The following is a 17,529-nucleotide window of genomic DNA, read 5'->3' as shown; positions in this document are numbered from 1 at the left end:
GTAAACTCTTTGTATTTGTTTTCCCCGCAATAGGTATGGGATTTTACTATTACATTAGGGAACCAATTTTAGAGAATTATACGAGACAATTGGATTTGCCTTTTGGGCAACATAGTTAACTGCAATGATTTCAGTTGCGTGCTATTATAGAACAATCTTTATTTTCTGTTCAGAGGGTGGCATTCAAATGCCAAGGTTTGTGCGTGTCTGTAGCGGTATCTGAGCTGTAGTTACATGATAAACAAGAAGTTGTATATTTTTTTTACCGCATACCAGTCTTTCAAATTAAAGATGAATATTTAGATTAACGTTTGAAAATATAATATAACACCTAGATAGTTAAATCTGATTAAAAAAAGAGTGATTTAATGGCAGTTTAAAAGTAGCATCGATTGTTTTCTTCATTTTCGTGACACCACCGGCTTTATAGGCGTTTTACTTTGAAAATCTTTACCGGAGACTCTCTGTTTATTCAGTTAGTTTGTCGTTTCCGGGGAAGATGGGGACTTGGGAGGCTCTGGTTTCCTCTCGAGATATCAGAGCGTAGATGCGCGGAGAGGGAATTACATTTATGACTCCTGAGCACCAGCGACCAATTAGTAATGGACTAATCATTCCCGTCAGTGTAAGTTTTTCTCCAGTTATATAATTTTATAAACGTCATTGTACCTACCGTCAAAAGAACGTTAATTGGATGCTACATTTATGACTACTTTGGCTATCGCAGTAAACATGCAGCATTGTTTATTAGTTGTGACGTACCTCATTTAGCTTTTGACTGTTTTTTTTTTAAATAAACAACTTTTACTACCAACTTGTGGGTAAAGTGGTGAAAATACAAGCTAATTTCCACCTAAAACTCTTCTAAGTCAAGTTTATTTAAATACATTTCAGGAATAATAATAATAATTAAAATAAAAACAAAACAAAACAAAAAACAGTCTGTTGTGAGTGCATGCTGTGATTATGGATCTGCTATCAACCTCCTTTTTCTCCTGGGAGAAAGAGAAAAAAAATGAACGCCATCGCCGTTCGCCATCAACCATGAGCTGGGTGTGGAAATAATTTGTGTGTGCTTAGTGTGCATATACACGAAAATTAAACCATATACTGTCCATTGTTTGAGAACTTAAGTCAAATTTTAAATCGTTTAGATTTTATACACTTGAAGTATCAACTGACTGCTTAGTATGACATTAACAAGTTGAACATTTGAATAGATGTCTTCTGTTGCTGAGCAACATGTTATGTGAAAGTTAGTGCTTTATTTTCTCTGCTCTCCCAAGAATATATTCGTAGGATTTCAGGACAAATCTAAAGCCATTTGTTTTTACTTCGACCCTCTGTGTAGAAATTAGCGTATAAATCCCCCTTTGACGCTGTGGGACTACATGTGCAAATGGTCTGCTATCCACCCTGCTGTTTTATATCTCTTTCATCTCTCTGCCAGGATTATTTGAGGATGTGTAGTCTAATAGAAAAGGCAGATACACCTGTTGGGTGTTTAGTCTTGTTGTAAATGACTGGGAGTGCTTGATGTTTGTATGCTTTGACTCATTATGCATACCGTCTTGACCCCCGCAGGCTCCTGCTGCTGCAGAATGAAAGCAGCCTGCTGAATATTAAGTGACCTCCTGCTCCAGATACCAAGATGGGGAATGGATTATCAGAATTCACCTGCCTTCTGTCTTTCCAGCCTCTACACATTGTCATTCTTGGTTTGGATTGTGCCGGTAAGACCACAGTACTCTATCGGCTGCGTTTCAATGAGTTTGTGAACACCGTCCCGACAAAGGGCTTCAACACCGAGAAGGTGAAAGTGTCACTCGGGGATAGCCAGCGGACGGCGTCCTTCCACTTCTGGGATGTGGGAGGTCAAGAGAAGCTGCGACCTCTGTGGCGTTCATACACCCGCTGCGCCGACGGCATCGTGTTCGTGGTGGACTCTGTGGACGCCGAGCGCATCGAGGAGGCGAAGACGGAACTGCACAAGATCACGCGGTTGGCGGAGAACCAAGGAGTTCCCGTGCTGGTGGTGGCCAATAAACAGGACTTGAGGAACTCGCTGAGCATGACCGAGATGGAGAACTTGTTGGCCCTCGGCGAGCTCAGCGCGGCCACACCCTGGCACCTGCAGCCGGCTTGCGCCATCATCGGCGAGGGCCTGCCGGAAGGCCTTGGGAAACTGCATGCGATGATCACAAAGAGGAGGAAGATGCTGCGACAACAAAAGAAAAAGAAGAAGAAGAGATGATGCACGCGTAGCTGGAAGTACAAAATTTGGCATGCAAGCGATCCATTTCCCGTCATCCGGTGGTCTGGTCTCCGAGTGGAACGTTTGTTCGGGTCAGTTAGCATTAGGCTCCAATCGAGAACAATCTGATCAATTTTGCCCTGTGGACTTTGGATGCTAGCAATCCTGTCAAAAAAATTGCAACAGTCCAGTAGAAGTACAGTATTAAAATGAACTAATACGTCAATTAAAATGTTAGAGATGACAAGTGCACTGCCAATCTCATGTTGCCAAAACAATCAATTTTTGTATTTTGACTACACCAAAGCTTGTTTGGAGAATACGGAGTATGCTGTATAGTCAGCCAATCAAATGTATATTTTACTCAAATATTGTGTGCTTTCCAGGATACAAGATGGACAATGACACAATAAGAAGCTACAAATATTATGTCGTAATGAGAGCAGAATCTTGAAAATTGTGTCCTTTCGCACAAAGAAAGCATGCAAACTCAGCTTTTGCTGGTGGACTACTACAAACAAATGAATATAAGACATTATTTTTCGTTAACTGTTATGGTATGATCATGACTTGACCATTCTAATCTTGCACAGTTAACATCAACTGGCTCGTTATCATGGCAAATTGTTAGTATTCTGGTTAACATATTTTCTTTCCTGCCAAAATCTGTTTACATTTTTTTTCCTCATAATTTGTAAGTGGCTTTTTCCATTGTTTCAAATTGAACAAATGCAACCTAAATGTCTTTTCTTGTTAAAAAAAAAAAAATGCATTTTTTGGGCCAACATTATTTTACGACCTGTTAGCATTCCTAAATGCTAAATTAGTTTAAGCAAAGCTACACATGCTGACTGATTATTTATTGATTTTGAAACTGCCAATGTGGCGTGAACTTTTTTTTTGACTGGCAAATTCCTTTAAATGTATTTGCAAATATGTTTAAACATATTTAAATACATTATTTTGAACGTATATTCAAGTACATTCAAATATACTTGAAAATATGTTTATATGTACTTGAAAATAAATGAAAATGCATTTGCAAATACGTACGTAAGAACGTACTATACATGTCTGAACTTGTTTAAATACGTGTAAAACATATTTGGAAATACATATAAACATATTTGCAAGTACATCCGAACATACTTGCAAATATATTTAAACATACTTGAAAATAAGTTTAAACGTATTTGCATGTACCAGTCCTTGAAAATATTTTTAAACGTTCTCGAAAGTACATTTAAACACGTTTGCAAATATGTTCAAATGTATTTAAATACACTTCAACATATTTGCAAATACATATAACGTATGTACTTGCAAATATGTTTAAGCATACTTGAAAATACGTTTGAACATACTTTTGGATAAATGCTATAAATTAGGGCCTGACCGATATGCACTTTTTGAGGCCGATACTGATTTTTAGCAGAAAAAAATAGATTAATCTGCCAATACTAAAAATATATATAATACAAATAGTGACAGCTAAGGGTGTTTGAAAGTGCTATATAAATCAAGATAACTGTTCCTGTGCGTTTTTGCCTCTTGGGGGCAGTGTGGTGCCATGCATCCATGGCGTGCACACTTAAAGTGAGTACAGAAGAAGGTTGTGATTTAATTCTATTAAAATAACTCGTTTTTCACACGTTGGGAAGAATTTGTGCCTTTGCGTAGTGTTATCATCTGTGAGTATGTGTTCCCACAGGATTTGTGTGTGGATATTCGTTATTTGAAGAAAAAAAACACTCCCAAAGTCAACGTTAACTTCCTGTCTTTCTGTTAGCATTTGCTAACTTGCTGTTCGTGCTAGGCTAGCGATGTTTTAGAAACGAAGCATGTTTTGTATTTAGATATACAGTGGATGTAATTCTTTACATTGTGTGGTTAGTTTGACCGTTAACTCCAACTGCGGTGTCGTTAAAGAGCTTAAAGGGACAACAGAATAACCAGAATAACATACGCTACACACTTGCTAGTTGCTAATGCTACAAAAGCAAAATGGTGCATTCAGGGCACTTTCACAACGTCGGAAACTTCAGTTTTCTTCGTAACGTTTTAAGGGGGAAATAATCGGCCATTTGGCCCAATTGGCCGATTGTTTTGGCCGATGTTTGAAGGCCAATAATCGGCCGATTATAATTGGTGGCTGATTATAATTGGTGGCTGATTAATCGGTCGGGCCCTACTAATGTATTGGTATAATGTAGTCCAATTGCTAAAAAAAAGAAAAAGTTTTGTTTTTGTTTTTTTACTTGCAGATGCGCAAGTCAATAGCCTGTGGCATTATCAGTACATTCGAATGTACTTGCAAACATATATAAACATGTTTGAATGTGTTTACAAATGCGTTTAAACATGCAGGTTTTTGCCAGTCAAACATTGTTTTCTCTACATTGGTAGTTCCTCACTTCTGTAATATTTCTCTAATATGTTAGTCAATTTGTGAATGACTCATGATCATTACAGGTTAGCTCGGAAAAGGAGCTAAAATTGAAGTTCAAGCAATAGTGACTGCTCTCTTTCGTGAGAATGAATTACTGTTCCACATTTGTTCAACATGTTCTGGATTCCTGAGTCTGCACTGATTTACAACTGTGCCATTTTATAACTGTGACATCTGACTTGGCATTTTAAACGTGACCAAGTGTCATGATCCCAGTGTCATGGCAGACGCTGCGTCTCTTTATCACCAGCACAGACCCACCTGTGGATGTGTCTTGTCTAATGCTTTTACATGACAGGCTTTTGTTGGCTCTGGAAGAACATCCGCAGGTCAACCCAGGAAGCATCCGTTCTCAGAGACAGGCTGGCATTGTCTGTCTGAAAAGACAGTTGCATTTCCATCAGAGCCGGTGTGTCTCTATGCACTTTAACTGGTTCTATTTATGACTTTGTAAAAGACTTTAACAGTATTGTTATGAAATGAACAGTATTGCCTCGAAAGAAGCATTTGATCCTGTTTATGTGTTTGCCTCATGTTTGGAATAAAGAAATACAAATAAATGAGACAGCTGCTGCTGTTTGCTTCTTTTATTGTGAAGGGTAACTAATACTATTCAGTTCAGACTCAAGAGGATATTCCAAGTTGAGACACATTTATGTGGACCTCATAAACTGATAAAAGTGTTGAGAAGAACCCTCTCTCGTAAAAGTGTGAGCATATAAATGACAGAGAGTCACACTTGCGGGATAGAAAATGAATGGATGGTATTAAGTATGCAATATCCAACCCAAAATGACTGATGTAGCATTTGTGGAAGACAGGGGCGTCAAACTCATTTTTGTCATGAGCCACTTTGTAGCTTCCCTCAGAGAGCCGTTAATCCAAATAAATATTTAATCATCTAATCGTATCGTATTACATTTACACAACAAACTGATGGATTATGGTAGGCTACTAGTTTGGAAATCAGAAGTCAAGGATAGTAGTTTTGTTCAAGTTAATATAAAAAGGCAAAATCCCTACATTATTATTTATTACACATGACATTTTGAAATGTTGTTGAAAAGGACAACGGGTTTTTAATGACATCCTCCTGGCAAATGACACTGTACACTATGTATGTCTCGTACTGTTAGACCTGACTGCAGCGTTTGATACAGTGGACCACAGTATTCTGTAGGTGGGCATTGGTGGCAGTGCTCTTGAGTGGTTTCGATCCTACTTGGCCGACAGGACATTCTGTGTTCGCCTTGGGTGCTCCGAGTCCCGCACCGCCCCACTGTCATATGGTGTTCCGCAAGGATCTGTATTAGGGCCCATTCTGTTCTCATTATATTTACTGCCCTTGGGCTCCATCCTTAGAAAACATGGAATCTCTTTTCACTGCTATGCGGATGACACTTTCTCATTGAGGCCTCTTTTGTCCTGTCTGGAAGAAATCAAAGCCTGGATGGCTTTAAATTTCTTGAACTTCAATGAGAAGAAAACAGAAGTTATGGTCTTTGGTCCCAGCGGCTCTTCTCATCCTGCCGATTTGGGTCCTCTGGCACAATATCTGAAGCCAACAGCCTCAAACCTGGGTGTCAAGATGGACAGCGACTTTAAACTGGACCGGCAAATTGCCGCTGTTGTCAAATTCATCTTAGGCAGCTGGCTAAGGTTAAAAAAAAAAAGTCTTATCTCAGCAGCACTTAGAAATGGTAATCCATGCTTTTGTTACATCTCGGCTGGATTACTGTAATGCACTTTACTTTGGAATCAGCCAGTCCTCGCTGCAGCGTCTCCAGCTTGTCCAAAATGCTGCTGCTGGTCTCCTAACTGGTGCCCGTAAGAGGGAACACGTAACCCCTATCCTGGCCTCTCTTCACTGGCTGCCCATGAAATTTAGAATCCATTTTAAGATTCTTCTATTTGTTTTCAAATCTCTAAATGGTCTTGTCCCACCTTATCTCGCTGATCTCTCACCCCTACACACCTGCCCGGTGCCTCAGGTCAGCAGACCAGACACAATTGGAGGTACCGAGGGCAAAGCGGAGGCTTAGAGGAGATCGAGCCTTTGCTGTTGCCGGTCCCTCCCTTTGGAACGACCTCCCACTAAATATTAGGCAGTCCCCTCGTTATCCTCTTTTAAAACACATCTGTATTCTTTGGCTTTTGGCGCACCATGAGACTTGTTCCTGGTGTTTTGTGGTGTGTATGAGTTTTAGTCTACCTATTTATGTATTTATTTATCTCTTTATTTACTTTCCTACTTATTTATTTACTGATGTAAAATGTATTTACTTGAAAAAACAAAAAACAAACTTGTATTGCACTTCAAAATGTTTGCTTTGTTCTTATTTACTGCAAAACTGATATTTATGTTTATGTACAGCACTTTGTATACAGCAATGTCTGTTCTTAAAGCGCTTCATAAATAAAGTTGAGTTGAGTTGAGTTATTTTCCAGCTCTTACGGTGTAAGAGGTTTTTATGTATGAGACAAAGGAGAATTAAAAGGAAACTTCAGACCACTAGTAAAGCTTCATTATTTCAACCGACACTACAGTTGGTATAAATTTTATCAAGTGTTATGGAAGTTGACACATGATTTGCTTTCGCGGGCCGCATCTGACCCCCGGGCTTTGATTTTGACACCCGAGGTCTAAAGTGAAACAAGAACATGCTCATGTTATGCTTGCACATTTTATCTGGTCCAACCAGTCTTTAAAATTTGCACACTTGAATTTTGAAGGATAATCGATTTGTTTTGCACGCGGTACCTGGGGACAAAAGTCATAGATTATCAGCTCTAGTGTTTATTTATACTGTGCCAATTCAGAACAAAAGCTACCCACAGGCGTTTTCCTCACAGAGCAGGTCTTGTGAATGGGTCACTGACGGATAAGGATTTTTGCTAGACCCAGCACAGTTAATTTATTATAACGTAAAATACGTGATGCGTTTTCACAAAAATCAGGCTTAAGTCTCGAAAATTGAAAACTGGGATAGTCATATATTCGAATTCTACACGCAATTCCTTTTCAAATGATGTATAATACAAGGTGGTTCTTCAAGAATTGACAACTTGAGAGAAATTTCATTGTTGGCAGGTTGAAATCTCTTGTTTTGAGAGAAACACATTGAAAGTTTTTGCCATGTACATCTTAATGGTCCAGTGCAACCAGTGACTTAGGAAAAAGATGTTTATCTGAAACTTTCAGGAAGTGTTGAAAAATAAATTCCATTCGCAGGTAAGGGAATCATCCAAGATTTAACCCTTTCAAATCTGATGAAGTTTGACATCTGAACTGATTAAATCGGGTAAAAAAAAATGCTGATTTTTAGCTTCAAGCCCAAAACAACTTTGAAGATCCTATTAAGCTTACATTTCATCTTTTGAGCAGCCATCATCTGCCAAGGTTCACTTATTTCGTTCTTGCTATGTGTTTATTTCATTTAACTCATTCACTGCCTTTGACAAGTATACTTGTCAATTGTATTTTTTAGAGCGGTGCTAAATGGGGGCGAATCTGAGCATGCTCCACTGTAAATATCAAACTTGGAAACAACTTTACTGATGCCCAACCACCGGTAGATGACATCATTGCCCCATTTTATACGAAATAAACACAGTTTCAGAGTCCATGGGAGAAATGGCTGTATTTTGGCAAACCTACATTTTTCTACTGTCAATTATAAAAGAACAGGACGGGACAAAAAGCATTCTATTCTATTCTGTCATTTGGTAGATTCGGTTTATATATAATTATTGAATGTAATATCACGTGAGTATTGGAAATGTAAAAATTTTCTATAATGACTGGCAGTGAATGAGTTGTTAATGAGGACAAATTCTGCAGTGGGAAAATAGATTTTAAAAATTCATGGTGGATATTACATCTCAGATACATAAAGAAAATAAAATGATGACATTTTGTTGGTTCAACACAGTTTTGTTTTGTTTTTTGCTTCCTTAATGTAATACATCAGGAACAGGCCTGCACTGTATAGTATTTACAAGTCACTCCAAATAGCCACTGCTTTGCAATATGGGGCAGGCATGGCATAAAGACCATCGCGATTCGTCAATACAGCGGGACGCCGGTTAGTCGATCGGGATAACGGCTATCACTCTTACACAAGCCGTGGCTGCAGCGTCTAATCTTTTTATTGTTTTTTTTTTTTTTTCTTGGCTTTGGACAACCACACAATGCACTACCGGGAACTGGATTGCTTTTGTTTGTCCGCAGCAGAACGCACGTGCACTTGCATCTTGATTGGTTTACTAGGCCATGTGGGCGTGGTTTACGGTAAGGTCAGTTTAGCGGCCTAGTGAGTGTCAGAAACATGGCCGTTTAGCTCTAAGCAAGAGTTTTCATTGTTTTTCATTGGTGTGATTACAATAAAACGAGGCAGAAATCACATCCATACGAGTGCTGGGATTTCACTAATATTTTATTTCCATGCTCAAAAAAGCTTTTACTACAATTTTAGTGGCATGTCAGGTTATGGTAAACCTCTCCCTCTGCAGTCCTTGGCAACCAGCACAGGAAAGTGCACTGTGAAAGGTTTCAGGGGTCACATGTTCCCAAACAGACCATCTGACTTCCAGGAAACACATACGGCTCTTTACTTTTTGAGCCTAAAAGTCAACAGTGTGTGTTGTTGATACTCATACAGTGGCTATAAAAGTCTACGCTTTTGTGATATTAAAAATGAGATAAAAATGAATCATTTCAAAACTTTTTCGAACACTCACATGACCTTTTTTGTAGTAAAGGAATGCATAATTCTTGATTGACGTTATGTTTATAGGCATATATTTAAACCTGAAACTTTTTTTTCTCCAGTGACACAGTGTAACAGAAACCAAAGTGTTTGTTTATTGCATCCCCTCCTTTCAGTGACAAGTCTTTGAAGGCTTGCTGTCCTCAAGCTGAAACAATGTAATTAGTCGCATCCATTCGAGGTGTGCCTATTCATCACAAGGGCTAAACATTGTGACATTTGCTCAAGCTGTTTGATGAGAGTGTGTTCGTCAGCGTGAGATTGTGAAGGGTGTGAACGGTGTGGTCGTCACAGTGGAGGGCAGGATGTGCTGATAAGGGAGGAGGAACCGCTCCCTGCCTGACTCGGTTTCCTGAGAAGAGCCTGGCAGTCTGCCACCGTGATCCCACCCCACTAACGGCACCAATGAAGTCGTCCAAAACTGAGATGGTGGGACCATTTCCTTTACTTTATCACGACTTTTCTTGATATAAATGATGTTTGTATTATCCTGACTTTAAAGTAGTAGACAATGAGCCAAACTCACCTCTTTCAATACTGTTGGAAAACCATTTCAGGTAACTCTTGAAGCTCGTTTAGAGAATACCATGAGTGTGCAAAAAAAAAAAATCAACGCAAAGAGTGACTATTTTGAACAGACACTTTCAATGATTGCACTTTTTTACATAATAAAATAAAAAAGTCATTCATAGTTTTGAATCCTTCAGTGAGAATCTACAATTTAAATAAGTCATGAAAATAAAGAAAATGCATAACATGAGAAGGTGTGTCTAATCTTTTGGCCTGTGCTGTACAGCATATACAAGTATTAGGCATGGGACGAGTCACAAATCCTACGAGGCAATAGATGTCTCACGTGATTTACTCCAAAGAACGATATGAGATTTTTTGCTGAATTTGTAATTAAAAAAAAAAAAAAAAAAGCCCAATATAAATTTTCCAGATTGCAGTGTTTTCCTTTTACTGCGCAGACTGCAAGAAAAAATTTACAATCTAGCTCTAAAGTGCAAATATAAACATAATGAGGAGAGTCAGTTTTGTGTACTATATTAAAAAAAATATCTATAGTCTATGCCCAGCACTTATATGTGCGCCTTATTTGCCTTTCGTCTTTCGATACGGCATTTACATAAGTTGAAGACGAGACTCAAAAATTATAATAGAAAGTTTTATGGTCTAATGAGACAAATACAACCCTTTCCCAAAGTTGTGGAAAGGACTTTGTCGACATGAACGATCTGCTTGAACTCAAACATGCAAGCTCATGAGTGAAACACAGTGGAGATAATGTTATGCAGCTTTTGCATGGCTGTAGCTTGCATGGATTTTTCCAGGGCAGACTCAATAATTTTCATTGATGATGAAGCACATGATCGTAGCAGTAACATTCCCCAAAACAGAGTGAAGGGAGTAACCCCACAAAAGAAACAAAAGCAGAAAAGCTGGAAAGGCATTTCAAAAGAAGAATGGAAATGTTTGGTGATGAATGGGTCTGTCTTGATGCATTACAAATATGCTTCTAAATACATCTTCTTAATTGTGTATCCTTATGTACATGGAAATAAGAGCTCATATTGCATCATAAATGCTTGGAGGGGAGTGTTTGTATGTCCTGCTTTCTCGTCAACAACCGTTTTTATTCCATTACACACTTGACTCATCTGCTTGAGTCAGCCAGTCAGCATGGCCACATTATGTAAAAAACAAACAAACACAAAAAAGCACTGAGGTTAAGTCTAACTGGAAGCAACCCGACCAAATTCAAACTGTCAGTAAACACTTCTGCTGTCAAGCTGTTACGTAACTTGGCACATGTTCGGCACAGATGCTGGAAGTCCTTTTTGTGCAGCATGGCCCTGCATTCCTTAAGATAATCTTTGTGCACGGGTGCTTTACTTTGTAGCCTCAATATTTTAGCAACAAATGTAACTCACTGTACTTTTTTTTTTTTAGCCTGCTCAGTAATTGAAGCAAATAAAGTAAGTGGAGACGATGTTTTGGTCCTCTATCTGTGTGGCTGACACACATACAAACTGTTTTGAAAAACTTCCTGTCCTACTGTAGGCACAGAGGGAATGATTCATTTTAAAGCTAAATATAGTACAGTATTGTTGTATAGTCCCTTATCACTGTAGCCTTGCATGCAGAAAAGTACAAATTGTAACAAGTGGCCACAACTTCCACTTCATTATCACCTTCATTGAAGACTGGGGGAGGTCTTGAAGTTAAAATCCCCTCAAGGTATCTCTACTGTTTAAACAGATTGAGATGTTCCGCTCTGCCACTTCTGAGGAATTGCACAAATAAAAGACACCTGGAAGAACTGACACTTTTGTGTCGTGTGCTCTATATACACTCATTCAGGGTTTGTAGAAGGCTAGTGCTGCATTTTAAAAGATATTAAGACATATTTCAATATGTTCGAAAATATTTGCGAGTATGTTCGAACATACTCGCCAGCCAAAAATCTTTACTCCACATTGGCAGCGCTACGCTTCCATAATTTTACACATGGACCATGTATAAAATAAGAATGTATCTGCCTCACATTGCACATAAAGTGTTTCTAAATCCTGTACGTCTATATTAAACATTTTGAATTGATTTTTTTTTTTTTTTTATTTAAGGTGCAAATAGATGAGTATTTAGCTCTCTTTCTTTTTTCTTTTTTTTTTTGCTAATCCAAAAAGTCCGTAATGGATATTATGTCTACAAATCCAAACAGTTTGTGTTTTAGAAGCACCTTTTCTTAAAAGGTAGTGAAAAGGCTTTTCCATGAACTACAGAGGCCCATCCTTCAGGTTTAAGTGACCACGGGATGTTGACGCGGAGGCAGTACAACAGGAAACAGATAAAAAGTGTAGTGTGGAAGGTGATAAAACGAGGGCAGCCTTTCTCCTGAAGCTGTTTCCTCCTGTTTTCCTACATGTGATAGTCATCTGTTCGAATTTGTGTTCCCACTTTAGGAGAAACGTATTGGAGTTGCTCGGAAATTGCTTTTGAAACCACTCTTCAAATTTGGCCATATCAATATTTATTCGATGTTTCTCATGCATGTAGAATTAAAATTGAGCATCAAAATCCATGAAAGGATTATTAAGGATCATTCATTTTGTGTCGGCATAGGTATTAAACTTGAAATTGGAGCTGAAAGTACAGTATAGATAGAACTGCCTAAATATTATTACAATCCACTTGAAGGGATTATTATTGATGCTTTCTGAAATCTGGTTATTTGTATTAAATCGGACCCCGGGTTTTAGGACAGACAAAATAATGTAGCTTTCTCTATCCAGTGTCATGCTATTATAATCGCTGCGTCTCATTATGTGATACAGTTTGTGACAGTGTGAAGCACACTCTAAAAATAACTGTAATATAACAGAATTTTACTTTTTATTTTACAGTTTTTTTTCTGTATTTTCAAAACATCATTTAAGTTGCAATAATAAACTCTGATTTTACATGTCAGATATAAAATAACATGAAATCATCGTAACTGTAAAAACACACAATATTTCTGTTCTTTTACCAAAAAAACTCCATTCGAAATACATATGTTGATGGTTTAAATACGTTAACAAATGTATCATAATTTGACAAATATTTGTCTCTTATTTAAAGGAATTCAATTAAAAACCCTATAAAAAAAAAAAGTTAAAAAAAATTATATTTTCTGAGCAATTAAGAATAAAAATTCGGAATTTTACCATAATTTCTTTGTGAATTGACTTTTATAAAAGTGAAAATAATTTCTGTAATGTCCTAGATGGTAGCATTGTCATTGTATTGACATTTATTTTGAAAGGACATCTAATGAGATGTAGGTAACGGGAAACGCTTAAGAGGATGAATAATACGCATAGCAAACAATTGGACTTACAGATGCTGCTTCTGCTGAAGCATCAGCACTTTCATGTACTGTACATTTCATGAGATCTAAAATGATAAACAACAGTGGCAGCGTGTAACAATAGTAGAGTTATCATCTGGTATCCCTGAGGTTGTGGGTTTGATCCCCTTGTTGAACATGTCAAAGTACCCTTGAGTAAGATACTGATCAGTTAACACCTGATGCTGTGTCATCAGAAGGTGAACGAGTTGTCAAAATGTAAAGCGGTTTGAAAGCCTCGTAAGGGGGAAAAAATGCTATATAAACTAGACTAAGTGCAATTTCTGGAGAAATTGCATGGGAATGCTGAAAGCTGAATGCTAACAGGTGAATGCTAAGATTTGAATTAAAGTGGAATGCTTATGAAGTAAATTGAGAGATAAATTATGAAATTATGACCTCCCGGTTACTGTGCCACCAAGCAGTGTAAGACACCTGGTAATGATGATAAGTTTTATGTATGGAAGTGGGCATGGAAAGTGATACTTAGAAAAAGTTCAATGTCTGTCCCATTGAAAATGAATGGCGGAAAAGTTGATATTACAAGTTAAATTGTGCAAATACTGTAAGTAATGTGGCATCAGACGATATATACCCCGGAAGGTAGGGGTGTTAAAAAAAAATCGATTCGACGATATATCGCGATACTACATCGCGCGATTCTCGAATCGATTCAATAATCGGCAGAATCGATTTTTTTTTTTTTTTTTTTTTTTTTTTAGGATTCACACCTTGAGCATGGAAGAATGTTATATGAACGGAACATTAAGCCTTAATATTTTATTTTAATGCTGTTCAAACATGAAACAGATTACAACCTCTATAAGACTGAAATACATTTTCATATAAATCTTACACTCTACAAGCTTACTGATTAGTATTTTCTAAATTTGAATGAAAAAAAATCGCGACAATCGATTTATAAATTCGTATCGGGATTAATCGGTATCGAATCGAATCGTGACCTGTGAATCGTGATACGAATCGAATCGTCAGGTACTAGGCAATTCACACCCCTACCGGAAGGTGTGAATTTTTTAAGCTAATTGAAATTTGAACAGTGTAAGTTGGAAGTATTATGTGGGAGTTGTTACGCGGCGAAAAAGTGTGGAGAATAAAAATCATATGCGGGAATGCTTCAGCATTCCCACAATTAATTACCCTAACAGTAAACTGTTACAATTTTAAACCGTAGTTTTTCAACAGTTATTGGCTATGTTTTGAAAGATTAATCACAGTATTTTTGTCATATACTGTTATATTACATTCAATCTTGTTGAAAACTGTACTTTATGGAGAAAAAAAACTGTTACGAGAACGGAATTTTCCGTTATTTCACAGTATCTTACTGGCTCCCCAGCTGAATTACCGTTTTTTGTTTTTTTACGAGAACATAATTTTGTGTTACTTCACATTATTTTTCTGGTGCCAAAGCTGCCGGAAAAATTACCATTTTTTTAATGATTTTTTTTTTATTTTTTTATTTACTTTGCATCACTATGTTGTACGATTCCATAATCACAGCTGAATAGTGACAATAAAAAAGGTAAAAACAAAAATCCAACAATTGTATTATATTTTTGTATGTCTATGGGATTGTCAATATATATTTCCCTACAATGCCAAAATGTATTTCTATGTGAAAATGTATGGGTTCTCTTCTGGCTTCATGTTCATAGACGTGAAAGCTGGGCTATTTTTATCCTGGCCCCTGGCACTCCCACCTGAGAGTCGTTAAGTGTGTCTAATACGATATGTAAGGAGAGACATTATGGTGCCCAGACCAGGCTCAGGTGTGTGACAGATATTCACTTCCATCCAAAAATATTGGAACAGTGGTGGCAATTCTTTTATTTTCACTGACTGAGAACATTTTGTTAGGGTAAGACAATAGATCAAACATTCCAATTTTATTTCCAGGTATAAGCATCTGGATATAATACACAACTTGGAAGGCAGCATCATAGGAGCGATAAAAGACCAAATATTTATGGACTGATTGCCAGCCTATATATGGAACCCAGCCTATTAAACTACGTGTTTGCCTCCAGTCTTGCATTTATGGCCTTTCTTTGGTACGGTTTGTGACAATTAGTCTAATTCACATCAGACTTCATCTTTTCTTCTCATAGTTCGATATACTCACCCCCATCCCACCCCCTTGAACCATATTTGATGTCAGGCTTGAAATACCTCCACATCTTTAATCACACTTCCACACGTGACTCAAAACCATTATAAAATATGGGTGGGGCGGTGGGAGTAATCTTTCAGTGTTGGTATTTACACATGCACAGTTGTATCCAATTCGGGCCTCGTGTGAGCATAAAATCTAATTGGGTCATTTGGATCAGAGATAAGTGTGGCCTACAGTGTCTGTTTAGGACACCATTTGTTGTTCAAAGACAGGGAATGGTCAGGGTCATTTTTCAGGTTAACATGTAGATCAAGGGTGTCCAAACTACGGCCCGGGGGCCATTTGTGGCCCGCCGTCCATTTTTTAGTGGCCCGCGACATATGTTAAAAATGGCATTTGACCACATCCAAACAAAAATGTTTGGATATGGTCAAAGTAAGAAGGGAAGGTGTTGAAAAACACAGGCGCTATTAACTCTTTCACCGCCAAAAACGTTTAATAACGATTAGTAAAATCACAATGTATGCCGCCATAAACGTTAATACGTTTTTTTTTTGTTTGTTTGTTTGTTTCACCGTCTAAGTGCAGCACATGCTGCCTGGTCAATGAGTTGTGGAATCAAAAACCCTCACTATCTATAGCCAGCAGATGGCAGCATTGTATTTCTTTTCAATGGTCTCAATGTGTATGAAATTTGATGAAACAGAACATTTTCAAGGATGATGTAAATGATCAAAGCCTTTGTCATATTAAAGTTTTTTTAAATTTTTTATAATGTGTGGCAGTAAAAGAGTTAAAGGGTATTTTACTTAACTAAAACTAACAAATAAATAAAATTCCAAAAACAATTTCGTTAACAAAATAAAATAAAAACAAAGATGCTGTTTAAAAAAGAAAACTAACTGAAACTACATTTTATGTTTACAAAACTAACTAAAATAAAACTAACTATAATTATAGTAAAAATATCCTTCATTTTAGTCTTTGGTAATTAATTTAATGCATGAGCCTTTAGGGATGATTTTAAATGTGATTTTTAGTAGATTTATCTTGATATAAACCGGAATAATGACGTCACACCCATGGTGTTTTTTAAATATTGCGCACAAGTAATACACATAAAAAAACTAAAACTAATACTGAAACTGACTAAACTAAAACTAAGCATTTATTAAAGAACTAAAACTAATACAAAAACTAACAGAACCACCCTGAAAACTAATGAAAACTAACTAAATAAAAAAAATAAAAAATTCAAAACAAAATAACCAAAATGAAAAATTCCAAAACTATAATAACCCTACTGCCATATTACAAATAAATTGGTTTATATACTGTAGCATTTTTCTAAATATGCAAAGGCACAAATAAATTATTTGTACAATTTTTAGGACTAAAGACAATTTCTCTTCAGAACATTATGTGGCCCTTGCGTCCGTCTGATTTTCTGTATGTGGCCCTCAAATGAAAAAGTTTGGACACCCCTGATGTAGATTATTAAAAAAATAAATAAATAAATAAAAATGCCTTGTGTCCTACTTGCTACACTACCGTATCTAACAGCTTGTCCTCTTGTTTCCCCCTTGATGGGGTCTAGACACAGTGCAGCCTCCAGGGAACTTGTTTTTATACAAGCATACTGGTTCAAGCATGCCAATACACATCGTCTCAGCACCAGGCAAGAGAGGCACGAGAGAGGGAGAAAAAAAAAAAAAAAAATCCCCCGCTGTCAAAACAAATTGTTCTTTCGGGTCGGGTCTGATGACATACACACTCCCGAAGTTCCTGCCCATGCTATTCAGATGGTGGGTGGGAGGAGGGGCGAGGGGCTGAACCCACCCTGGTATAGTTGGTTGCCTGTGAAGGTCATGAGGAAAACACCGACGGAGTATAAATCAGGTCAGAGGCTCTCTCAGGAGAGCAACACAGCTGGTAGTAGTAGATGAGATTGGCTTTGCTCTAATGCTGGAAACCAAGTTCAAATATATGTTGCTCGTATTTGCCATTACTCAACTCGAGTCATCTTCT

At 37.5% G+C, this 17,529-nt stretch overlaps 1 protein-coding gene across 1 annotated transcript; it reads left to right on the top strand.

Moving 5' to 3' along the window:
• The first annotated feature begins 488 nt into the window (after positions 1–488).
• LOC144007704 (ADP-ribosylation factor-like protein 4A) lies at positions 489–5,268 on the top strand. The gene is made up of 2 exons (XM_077507551.1): positions 489–625; positions 1,585–5,268. Exon 2 carries the CDS (start codon positions 1,652–1,654, stop codon positions 2,252–2,254), a length of 603 nt encoding a protein of 200 aa, XP_077363677.1. The 5' UTR covers positions 489–625; positions 1,585–1,651; the 3' UTR covers positions 2,255–5,268.
• The last annotated feature ends 12,261 nt before the right edge of the window (positions 5,269–17,529 follow it).

Source organism: Festucalex cinctus, chromosome 19, assembly GCF_051991245.1.
Source record: "Festucalex cinctus isolate MCC-2025b chromosome 19, RoL_Fcin_1.0, whole genome shotgun sequence".
NCBI classification, from domain to species: Eukaryota; Metazoa; Chordata; class Actinopteri; order Syngnathiformes; family Syngnathidae; genus Festucalex; species Festucalex cinctus.
This window is presented reverse-complemented; position numbering and strand designations above follow the sequence as displayed.